At 41.8% G+C, this 13,073-nt stretch overlaps 1 protein-coding gene across 5 annotated transcripts in view; it reads right to left on the reverse strand.

Moving 5' to 3' along the window:
- The window catches only part of MAPRE2 (microtubule associated protein RP/EB family member 2), a 99,913-nt gene that overhangs the window by 13,507 nt on the left and 73,333 nt on the right, over window positions 1–13,073 (reverse strand). For all 5 annotated transcript variants that reach the window (XM_055799046.1, XM_055799042.1, XM_055799044.1 and 2 more), the window contains one exon: window positions 11,525–11,738. In XM_055799046.1, coding sequence (XP_055655021.1) covers window positions 11,525–11,738 — 214 coding nt within the window. The remainder of the gene's footprint in view (window positions 1–11,524; window positions 11,739–13,073) is intronic.

Genomic DNA, 13,073 nt, shown 5'->3' on the forward strand with positions numbered 1-13,073 from the left:
GACAGTGGAGGAAGAACCTGTGCTGCTGTATCTTGGGAAAGGAAAAAACACATTTCCTAGCAGTTTTACTTTGAGTTTGCCAGTCAGAGCGAAGTAACTCAAACTAAAATAAACAAATATCAAACTAGGAAGATAAAGTTCCCTTAGTTCTCAGCAGCTTTCAGCTTTAAAAAAAAATAAATGTGCAGTTAACAGACCATTCCCCCAGCCCAATATTTAGTGTCTGTATCTATTTTCAATTTCCCTGGAGAAAGAGAGATTTGAAATAAACTCAACTAAACTGCCTTTGTGCTTTCCTCATTTTCAAACGTTAAGCCATCCCTGAGACAAGGGCATTGAAATTCAGACAAGAGCACGCAGAATTAAATCCATCGGTGAACTCAGTTGCCATAGTGACCAAGATGACTTTTGATCTGCTTAGGTTTTGCTATTTGTTTTTAATTACTTGCACTGCAAATCTGCCAGAATATGAGGCAACATCTTTACCAGCAAAACTGGCAATAACAAGAGCATACAGGCACTCTTTTTCACAATACCTGTGGCCCACAAATGCCCAAGCAGAGGAACATTTGTGTGAAAGGGTTTTTGGTGCCTTCACACGAACCTCACAGCCAGCTCCTCACACCGTGCTCTGCCTCTCCACCTTTCCTCTGTGTCACTGCCCATCTGATTTCGTTGCTCAGCGCTGGTACACGAGTGCCTGGCTCACAGCTGCCCACCTCGCCTCGGCCCCCACAAACACTGTACTCTGACTCTCAGCTTTTTCCTTACCCCCTCCAACTCAGAATAAATTTCAGATGCAGTGGACATACATCTGGTGCAAAAATCGTTTGGGTCAAGAAGACGGAACAGAAACCCAGCCCTCCCTCTGACCTATTTTATTTCTTAAGCAGGCATGTGAATCAGCAGTCCTGCTCTGCAGCACCCATGTTTGTCACTGTTTCTTACAAAGAGCAAAACACAGTTGTCTGGACATGCTGATGGGCTCCATGGCCGTCCTCCACCATCAAATGCTGCTGGCTCTGGAGCCCAGGCCACACAGGGTGCAAGAGAAAGCCTGAATCCAGCAAGCAAACTCCCAGCTGAGCTCTGAGCTTGAGCTTTCAGTTCACCAATTCCAGAGGGATTTGCCCTGGCTTTCTCAGCAGCCACCTTCCAACCCCATATCTTACCAGCTGCTCCTCCCATATGATTACTTGATTTATGGCACACTATAAATTGTCCTAAGTTGCCATTTCCACAATGTATCCCCAGTGTCAGAAAACACTTTAATAAAGCAATTCATTGTAAACCCAATGTTTTACAAAGGCATGGCTAGGAAAAAATTGCAAGGAAGCAGGAAAAGGCAGGAGGGGGAGAGACACAACTTGTGGGGCTGCCCACAAATATGACCAGATTGTGGAGCTCACACAGTCTCACTGACCCAAGACTGTGTACACTGGTCCCTTGGAGGAGCTGAAAAGCGATGGGAAAGGACAGCAGCAATGTGTTATTTAATCAAGCTTGCTTAAGCCTTCCTGATTTAGTCACAGGCCTCTGTCTGTAACAAGCGTCTCCTCCTGCCTCTAAGGATAACCCGATATAAACTGGGTCATCTAATGCCAACAGAACACAAACAAACAACTCTATAATTCAGTTAACATGTGTAAACATTTCTGTGCAAGATGCCCATCCTCCTTTTCTATGTTCTTTAATATAAGACAGATAAGAAAAAACAATATATTATGTTGCGTTTTATTTTGGTTGTTTTTTTCTTTTTTTAAATTAGTGACTCCAATAGCTTCTATGTCTAAGTGCATTCACAAACTCTAGCAAATCTCAGATATAGTAAACAGACTTACTAAAGCTGGGAAAATTCCATGTTGTGTACATGCCTGAAATTAAACTTCTTTTCACATCATACTTAGATCAGCAGAGAATAAATCATTTGTGGGAAAATTTTAAAAATTGCCAAGATCTTTTGCTACTGTTTCTTTCTTTCTTTAGGCAATTGCATAAACTTTAGCATCCTGCCTTCAATGCTTTCTAGGTTCAGTCCATATTCTGACTAACTAAAAATCAGCTGCTTCAGAGCAGGATTATTAAGATGCTCTCAAAGCCAGGAAAATCATTTTCATTCGGATTAGTGGATAAAGAGAAGAAAACTGATGTCAAAATATGCACGATAAACACACACATGAAATGATCACTTTGACTATAGCATTCTAGTTTGGTCTTAAGCTACTTATTTATATTTATTTATTATATTATTAATGAATACTTGCATCACATGCAACTGCAACAGTTACCTATAAAACATATAAAATAATAAATATGTATACTAATCCAAGGTGTCAACATTTATTTCTTATTGTATTCTACACCTGCAAGGCACAGTTCAGGATATCAACTGAAAACTGAATGTTATAAAACAAGCTATGGACCTTCAGATGTGAAACCTTGGTGGGTCGATGCAGCTCCCCCCTCTACCAACTACCCTTCTTCTACTTGAAGACTCCACTGGACTTCCCCTAGGCAGCAAGCACCTGCACACAAGCACAGGAGAAGCCATTCAACTTTTCTAGGGCAGCATCCCCCAGCCTGTCAGCTCTTCACCATTCCTCCTGGGGCATCACAGTGCAAGACCTAAGCAAAGCATCTTGTGCAGCCACAGGACACTGCTCCCTTTCATGCTCAACAGCACCGTGAAGAGAGCTAGTTCTTTGTAGATCACAGTACTGATCACAAAAAGCCAAATCATTAAGTACACACCTCTTTTTAACCTGCAGAGAGAGTTAAGGACAGAGTAGGCACAAACATTTTATCCCCAGGTATTCTCTCTAATTTGCAGCTGAGGCACCCTCCCAGAGCATGCTGAGCAAGTCCACATCACCACTGCCTGCAGACAGAGGGCTGGGTAGCACCAATACACCGCATTATATTCTGCCCTCCTTTGAAAACAACAAAGTCTTTTGAATTTCTACAGCAAAGTGTTACTAAGCTTTATAAAGTCCAGACAAATCAAAGGAAATTGACTTTTGCTCTGCTGCTTAGGATCAGCTCTTAAATGAACATGATATTCCAATTTCAGTAACACAGATAAAAAACAGCTAACTTGAGCGTTTCAGACGGTATCAGCAACAGCTGGATAGAACTTAATTGCAACAGAAAATGCCTAGGGATTCCTAATTTAAAGTTTCCTGGAGGCAAAAAAAAAAAAAAAAAAAAAAAAAAGCTTTACCACACACTTATTTTGAAATATCAGTTTTGGAATCAGCTCAGAGGTAAGCTTCCCATTCTAACAAAGCTTAATTTCATAAAAGAATTAAAGGCTGCTGGTTGGTAGAGTAGTGCAAAGTACTTGAAACAGCCAGATATTTAAATGGAGATGAAAGATCTTGGTAGACTTAATGACTTTGCTGTTGAGCACCATAATGACTTTGCACTCAATTAGTGCAATTGTGGAATAATTCCTAATGCATTGCTCAGAGGGACTGTAATATAATCCAAGTAGTTTAAAATCTGTCCAAAATAATATCTTCCATGAAAATATTTATATTATAACCCACTTAAATTCTGAGAAAGCACAAAAATTTACACAAATATTTTATATAAAAGAATATCTGATAACCAGCTCTCCTCACTGATCACAGAGAACTGCATTGTAATCAGCACCATAAATGTTACCCGTTACCAATTCCTTTTCAAACTCACTGTTGATGTTCAGAAAGAAGTGCAGACCCCTGCCCCTGGAAAGGAACAGCTCCATGCACGCCCCAGAACATGCTGGCAGCCAACAGTCTGGGAAGCAGTGGGGCAGAAAAGGACTTGGCGGTTGTGGTGGACACCAAGTTGAGCACGAGGAGCACAAGCCAGCAATGCAGCCTCGCAGCACGGAATGCCAACAGCCTCCTGGGCTGCACTGGGAAGCGCATTGCCAGCAGGCTGGGGGAGGTGATTCTCCCCCATTGCTCAGCACTGATGAGGCACATCTGGAGTGCTGGGTCTAGTTCTGGGCTCCCCAGCACAGGAGAGACATGGGCATACTGGAAAGAGTCCAACAAACAGCCATGAAGATGGCTAAGGGACTGGAAAGGCTGAGAGAGCTGGGACTGTTCAGCCTGGAGAAGAGAAGCTTCAGGGGGTTCTTGTACGTGCGTGAGGGGAGGCTGCAAAGAAGATGGAGACACTTCTTTCAGTGGCCCTTAGTCAAACGACAAGAGGCAATGGGCACAAATGGAAATACAAGAAATTCCATTTAAACATAAGAAAAAACTTCTTCACCCTAAGGGTTATCAAACACCTGAACAAGCAGTCCAGAGAGGCTGGGGGGTCTCCATCCTTGGAGATACTCAAAACTCGACTCGATACGGTCCTAGGCAACCAGCTCTAGGTGACTCTGCTTAGAGCAGGAGGGTCGGACAGGATGATCTCGGTGGTGCCTTCCCACTTCCACTGTTCTGTGAGAACTTCTGTTACAGCATACTCTGACTTTAGACCAATGCAGGGTCCAATTGGAATTTTTTGTAAACAGTATTGCAGCTGCTTCAGTTAGCACCTGCATAAACTTTTGTACCTGCCCCACGTAACGCTAGCAGAGATGGGAAAAATAAATTCACATTTGAAAGACAAATTATTTTTTTGTTGTACTGAAATAAGTTAGATGAACCAACTTTGAAATGCATTACAGGTTTCTATCTGCAGTGCTCCAGAAAAAATAACTAGTCAATCCATCATAATTAAATATATCCCCCACAGTTTCAGCGTTACTATTCTTTTTGGTAAAGACGTAAGCTTCACAAAGAGATGTACACTTCTGCAATTTAAAACAGTGGATGCTGGTACTGTAGAGATTTTGTGTACAGCAAAGCCAGGCTGTGAATTCCCAGTCACTTTACATCACAAGTGCAGTCCTGCAGACAAGAAACCTATTTACTCTTTATGGAGAAATCTTCCTTGAAGCTATATGAGCAATTAATACACCGTTAAATATTTATGTAAGATTCCAAGAAAACATGTGTGTGATTACAGTGTAGACATGCATGAGGATGGTGTGGAGAGCAATGGAAGCCCTGAGCAAGCATAAGGCTTGGCTGAGTCCACATGACCACTGCTTCAGAGGAATTTGAGAATCACTCACCATCTATCTTCAGTCAAATTAAAGGATTCCATAAAATTAGTATTCCTGATGCATGCCACAGAAGAAAAAACAAACCCACCAAGAGGCCACAGAGCTAGCAATTTCTTCATGAGCTAAAGAAAAACTCTGTATCCACTTAAAATCAATGACTGAGAACAGTATAAGAATTAATATTCACACATACTTATTGTTGCAGCTACACCGGGATGGAAGAAACTGCTCAATTTAGGGATACTTAATAGCACAAGTGATGACAAATGATGCTTAATGGGAATGAAACGACCTCAGACAAAATCTGACTTGACTTTTAGCATCCCAACATGCTGCAGTGCAACTGCCTAATTATTTTGTGGTACTCACTTTCCCTGGGTTGCAGGACCCCTCTGTCCCCCTCAGCTCTCTCTACCTCCACTGCTGCTGGCTACAGCACAGTCTGATGAGCTCTACGCTGATCATCACCGCCAGACAGCTGACAGAGAAGTGTGTACAAGTACTTGAAACTGAAGCACCTTTTACAATTTCAGCAGAGCAATCCAAGCAAGAACATATCAGGCAGTCTACTTGTCAGATGATAAAGTTTTGTTGATGGCACGACTCTTTCAGTTTGTCTTTAATAGAAGGAGATTTGATAGTTGGGAACTAACCCACAGCCTTTTCCCCAGCATAAATGAAGACTTCTCTTTAGATCTAAAATAACCAACATTTTAATGGCAGCTATTAATTGTTCTAACTGAAACCCCTGTCTTCTCTAGAAACACCTTCAAGCATGCAAGCATTCATTCCACATAGGCTTAACAGAAGGATACAATTTAAAATTTGAAATGCTCTTAAAACCATGCGTTTTCTAAAATTCAACTGTCTGCTTAGCTGTAAGGAGAAAGCAGTCTCAAAAGGAAAAATCTGAAAGAAAACATGGGAAGAAGTGCATATTGAAACTTGAAAGATCATGTAAAAATCTGAGCCACACAGACATTCAAACCACACCCATAGTACACAGAAAATTAAGACAGCAATTTTCACTTTTCTAAACACAATTTGCTTTCTAGAAAAAAGGCCCTGGCTCCTGCACTGCAAGCAGCGCTCCTTCATGGTCTAAATTCTTGGGCTCAGTGGGTTTAAAAATTAAACTCTCCTCACGTTGGCAGAAGGGGTGTGTCTGTATTAAGGCTAAGCCACTTTCTACCTCCCAGGCCAGCACTGTCACTGCACATGCTGTTCCCATCGGCTAGTACAATTCCTGGCCTCGTATGAACCAGACACAAAAGCATTTTCAATTTGTCGCCCCATGGCATTTTCCATCTCCAGCTCTGCCACGTTGCCCTGAAGCACCGCACCACTGCAAGCGGAGGGTACCACCACCACCAACAACTGCCAGCCACTTGGGGAAAAAGGTAGCATGTTTTAGTGGAAAGCAAAGAAAAAAAATCATTAGCATGAGTTCTCTAGTCTCCCAGGAGTCCTAATCATATCACTGGCTGCTAAAATAAAGCCTGTTTTTTTCTGAGTATTTTTATCCCTCAAAATTAATTTACAGCACATCTGCCACAGTAGAATATACCATTTCCCTAAAGAAAATCAGTATATTTTTTTTGTGCAATTGGCTCTTCAATGGCACAGTATACATAAAGCATTCGTGCACAAACAGTTCATTCTGCCCTGGTTATTTTCCCTGTCATAGCATGAGTATTTTTAGCCTTCATGTGATCCTCCAGTATTTTCCAGCTCTGCTTTAGTCATCCTGCTCTCACTGAATAGTTCAAGCTAAAACATCTAACAGCCTTCAGATCTAAGAACCTCCTGCATTTTTAGCTTATATGTAAATAATTAATATGATTAAGCTGTCCTTTACCTGTGCATTTTTGACACCCCACACCCATACACAAAACAGTGCTCCATGGAGATTTGCTCTGACATACAGCAATACTTATGTAAGACACTAAGCTAAAACCCTGACAACCTGATCACCATTTTCAATTTGATCAGATGAAGCTTTTTCTGCTGTTTTCCACAGGGAGCATTAGAACCGGTACAAACAACAGTGCCCTAATATTTTAATCCCTTGCCATAATTTTGACTCTACATCTGTAGGCTGCTTACCACTGCATTAGAGAAGAGCAGAGGCTGCAGATCGAAAGTCGGCTCAGGGCTGGCAGATGGCATTATATCTAAAAGCAGCTGTGGTGCTGTTGGCAAAGAGCCTGCAGCGGTGATCTGTGCTGCTGGCTCCGCTCCTCGAAGGATGAAAACATATTCATTCCCCCAGCAGGGAGCTGCATTTACCTGGCAGATCCTTGCTGCTCCTACTCTTTCTAGAAGCAGCCTTCTACAGGTATTGCCAAAGCCATCCACCCACTGTGCCGCCACCAGTTCTGCAACAAATCGGCTCTGTCTCTCAAGGAAGGGACGAGGCAACATGAGGGTGGCACAGCAGATTAGTTGCAGGGACCTATTTACGCTTCCATTTCCGAGCTGCATTATCCTTGACCTGCGCTGACTCCTCAGTCGGATTGCCTTTGGAAGGCCATGGCTGCTGGCCTGCTTCCCGACAAAAAACGACGCATTTTCAGATTTCTCAAGTTTTGGGTTGTTTTAAAAGCATTTTAAAAAAATGAAATAAAGACCACACTGCATTTGCAGAGACGTAGGTAGATATATGTATGGAAAGCAGATACTCGATACCATAGGTCTTGTCAAGCTTTAGTGTCAGATTAAAATACCAAACATAATTCTAACTCATGCCAGTACCTTTTGGGGCAAACTTTCAGAGAAGTCCTTAGGGATTTGACCACTTTCTTGTTAACTGAAAGACACATCTTAGTCTAACTCTGAAAATACAGTGAGTGTTACAAAGAAGTGATGAGTAATTCAAGAGATCGGCACCTCCTAAATCACTCAAAACCAGAACTCTGACAAAGGGCACTGGAAGAGTTATTCCATGGAACAACAGGAATCATCTGAAACACATACGATATTGCTAGTGGGTAAATAAATTATTCCTTTAGAAATGTATATATTTGACCAATCTAGGCATATTTAGGAGTCTGTCATAACCAAAAATATAATATGAATGTGTATCCATATGTGTGCTTGCTCCTGACACTAAACAACAGATGTCTACATTTAGGTATGCCCACTGCACACTGTTTAAAAACTTTTGGATTATGTTGAAAGATCTTCTGGGTTCTTTATATTCTCTCACTACTGCTTCCTTTTTGTTTTGTTAATGAACTGAAACAAGGCAGTACTAAGATTTCAAAGGTTCAGTGCTAATGTAGAGCAAATCACACAAATTAAAAATGACATAAAAAAAGAAAATGTACAAAACCCGAGGTGAGTGGCTACAGATGCTGGCAAATGCTTGCTGCATTGGTGTAAGAGGTTATTGCATCAGCAGGCCACAATGTTTATTGCTCCCACAACAAAGTCAATGGAAGTACAGCCGTGCCCAAAACCTCTGCCATTTCACTGAAGACTCAGGAAAGTAGAACAAAAGAACAACATAAAAGCCATAGGTAGCAATTTAAACTATGCCACCTGATGTTGTACTTACTCACGGGCACATACTCTCTCGGAGTCTGTAACATCAAGGAAGACAAAGCTCCAGATGGGGCAGGGAATTCTTAACATGCTGCAGGGGAACTCACGAGGCCTTCTCTTTTTTTGCCCTTTTCATATAAATGGCTAACCTTGCTTTGCTCACATGGGCATATTACAGTTCCTATAACAACCGTAATGAATACGCCTTCATTTCCAGCTAAGCACGCAGGTGCACAAGGCAGAGGTACAGAAGCACATCTTTTATGGCAATTTCCCAGCTACCCAGGACTTACTTCCACATCATCTCAATTTACTCCGAAATGGCAGAAGATGAGGCACACACAAGCTCGCAGATGCATACGGCACTCCTCCCAGTGTCCTCTCTCTGCCAGCAAGCACCCCGTAAGGACTCCCATCCTTTCAAGTGACCAGGCTACAGGGTGTGGGGAGGCCAGGCACACAGGCTCAATACATCAGCAAAACAAATACCTGCTCACCCAGAAACTGCATAAACCTTCGAATGACTGACACCTAACTGAAATAGCCCTAGTTCTAAAACACAAGCAGCAATACAAGCCAGAACTCTCATTTCACCTAGCATCATGAAATATCCACACGCCCCCTCCTCAGCTCAACAGAAATTAAAATGGCATCCTGCCTGTCATACTTCTGGACTATACTTAAGAGCGATGGAAGCTTTCCATGAAAAAGCTAACTCTCATAGCCACAAGACCTTACCAAAACTCATCACACTATCTCTGTTTTCCTATTCCATACATGGGCTGGGAAGGTACAGGACATGCTCTTCGTACAACCAGTGACACCACACAAGATCACTGCATTATCCTCCGTATCAGCTAGATGGTTCCACTCCAGTAGCTGTTCTATTTTTCTAGAATTGTCATCTCCACAGCTCTACTTTGGATAGCACATTTGTGACTTTGGCAAAAACAGATCATCTGCAAGAAGAATTAACAAGCGTGGTAAAGTCTGTATTTAATAAAAGCGTCTTTTCCAGTTTCTCAGTTGGACAACATCGTGACATTAGCACTCGGGGGTTTTTTGTTTTCAAAGGGAGTACAAGACATCACGTGGGAAATTATAGTGTACCAGGCCCTGAAATTCAAAAGTTCAGACACAAGATGGTGCAAAACAAAGATGCAGACAAGCTTTAGAAGCCCAAAGCAGCTCTGGCCTGCTATTAGGTGCTCAGTTTCCTGGAAGCACTAATGAGCTGAAGGCAGCTGGCCAAGTAAGCCCCACTTGGACGTCAGAAGTGATCAAAGCAGAACTCTGGGTATGATCCAGAGCATAAGCCAGCCTAAAACTAAGGGCACCTGATACCTGCCCCTTCCCCTTACCAGCACTGGTGCATATCTCAGCCCGTGAGAAGACAGGTAACAGATTTAAGTAAAATGAAAATTAACCCTTATTTGAGGAATGGGTTAGTATGAATAAGGTAAACTCACTCGGGACAAACCAATAAAAGAATTGTGTGTGCATGCACATATGTTTTTGTTTGCACAAATCTATATCTGTACAGGCAAATCAACCCCAGTAACACTTGAGCAGTGATCACTTTTTTAAAGAAATATTAGCTACTCTCCTGTTCGCTTAACTCTCAGTTATCAAAAAATGGCATCTGCTTAGTGACCAGTCATGCCCATATTACATAAACACCAAAGATCAGGCTTAGTTCTTTGGCCTGTTCCAGGAACACTGTTGTGGTTTAACCCCAGTAGGCAGCCGAGCCCCCCACAGCTGCCCACTCTCTGTCCCCTGGTGGGATGGAGGAGAGAGTCGGAAGGGTAAAAGTGAGAAGAATTCACTTGTTGAGATAAAGACAGTTTATTATGTAACTCAAAAGCCACGCACACAAGCAAAACAAGATAAAACATTCACTCATCACTTCCCACTGTCAGGCAAGTGTTCAGCCATCCCCAGGAAAGCAGGGCTCAGTCACATGTAATGGTTACTTGCAAAGACAAGCACCACGACCCCAAACATCCCCCCACCCTTCCTCCTCCTTCCCCCAGCTTTTATTGCTGAGCATGACATGATATCGTCTGGGATACCTCTTTGGTCAGCTGTCCCAACTGTGTTCCCTCCAAGTTTCTTGTGCACCTCCAGCTTGCTTGCTGGCAAGGCAATGTGAGAAAGAGAAAAGTTCTTGACACTGTGTAAGCACCGATCAGCCATAACTAAAACATCCACGTCTTACCAAAACCGTTCTAGTCATAAAAATGAAAAACAGTACCATACAATCTCCTGTGAAGAAGGTTAACTCTATCCTAGCAAAACCCAGTACAAACACAAAATTAAAAGTTAGAAGACAGGTATCTTCAAGAAAGAGCAACAGTTGTATGTTGTTCACTTAAGAGGACTAGTGTCCCTGAACAAAAAGCACATAAAGCCACTGATCAATTAATTTTTTCCTTCTGGTCAGCCCTTAAGATTTGGAAACATTTCACGTACCACAAAAAATAAAAAAAGAAATCAGCCTGTGCTAGCAATTTCCTGTAATGGTGGAGGTGCGAGAGGGGAACACACTCCATTTAATGTTCTTGAATACACTTACACATACCACACTCAGCAATAAGAAGGTTAAATGCCTTTGCGTTCACCATCAGACATCACTAGAATCTGCATTGTTTATATCAAGGGTTCAGTGGAGGAGACCCCATGTTTGATAGGTTGGGCCAAACTAGAGCGCACCACAAGGTGTTAGCTTCTGTCTCAGATGCTAGGCCTACAACAAGTCAAAAAGAATGACCCACACACATGAGGAAACTAGTATTTATGTAATATATAACACAGTTTATAATTGTCTTCAGAGACAGAAATTGAATTCTTTAAGATGCAATATACCTGCAGTCGGAGAGTTTGCATGGTGAGACTTTTTGGGCAGATTGAAGATCTGTTCACCAGGATCTGGTGGAGGAATAGCATCTTGGCCTTGTCGAGCTTCCACAGGATCATACTCCTTCCCATCATAGTTAGCATCAAAGAACTTCTTAAACCATTGAATGAAATCTAAGTTGTCTTGGAAGCGCCCTTTGACCAGTTTTTCCACGGGAATTACCTGAAAGGTAGAAGAAAGGTCTCAATAACATATCACTGCCATTTTTAAATTTAAAAATTACATCACACACTTATTTGGGAAAAAGTCTACTGACTATATCAGCATATATTCCTCTCCCATTGTTTGCTTCCTAAAAGAAAGGGGATTATGGTGGACTTGCAAGCGCTCTTAATAAGAAATAGAATCAAAATAAAACAAAGTCACAACCTTTGAAGTGGCTATAAAGTGGGTGTATCTGAGCCTCTGTAATTGCTCTTCCAGGGTTACTCCTTTCTTATTGCAGTGACAGCCATGATGAATAAAGCTGCTCTGGGAGCAGCACGATATTCAGCTAACTAGGGATTTCTGTTTTCAATGGACGTGCTACAGTTTGGCATACTAAAAATGAACAACTCTTCAAAAGGTCCAGATGGTAGTTTCTTGCTCTCTGTCTCACTGTTTGAACTACAAAAACCCAGCAGCTTTTTCCAAGACATGCTGAAGTTCAAACCAACCTACATTTTGGTAGTACATGTTCATCATACAAACTAACCCTGAGGTTTTAACCTTGTAATTTTTTTTCCATTCCATATATAGCTATACATGGAACAGTTTGTGGACATGCAGAAGTTGAAAAAAAGATGCCTATAATGTTTTAGCAAAACAAAATAAAGGTTGTGAGGCTGTCTCCATATCCACGTCCTGCAAAATCTTCACAGAAATGAAAGCTCCAAAAGGTGTCTTGGACCAATATAACATTGCTCAAGCTTCCCAGGCACTGTGGGCAGACACAAAGAACAGCTGCAGAAGGAGGGTTGCCCTGCTTTGCTTAGTTCATGCAGCTGATTAAAAAGGTCAAGTTAGATGGATCTTAATGTCTCCTCAATGCATTCAATTTTCAGCTGGAAAAAGGGTACCGAAAACCACTGCAATTTCCATTTCTTCTTCAAGGTTAAGCCGTATGTGCAGCATTTTATAAGTCTGTGATACTCCTAGAAGGATTAACGTGGCATTTAGCATGTCCTTTCAGGTAGTTCCACCTGTATCTTAATTTTACACTGAGATGGTATAGTAAGTTTGCTGCCAACAGAAAAACTGATAACATTAACTTTATTAGGCTTTCCAATATTTCACTAGCAAATCACAGTGTAAACAGAAGCATCCACAACATTTCAGGAAACAATGAGGGCTTTCCAGTGCTTTATAAAAAAGTGTTACAGGACTCTCGATTAAGACTGTTTACATTTCAGGAAACGCTAAAACCAGAGCAGAACCATGAAATGGTATACAGGTACTGCATCTGTATAAAACTAAAACTACATTGGTGAGTCCATCAGACTCTCATATTCAAGCACA

The sequence above is a fragment of the Falco peregrinus genome, chromosome 3, assembly GCF_023634155.1.
Source record: "Falco peregrinus isolate bFalPer1 chromosome 3, bFalPer1.pri, whole genome shotgun sequence".
Classification (NCBI taxonomy): domain Eukaryota; kingdom Metazoa; phylum Chordata; class Aves; order Falconiformes; family Falconidae; genus Falco; species Falco peregrinus.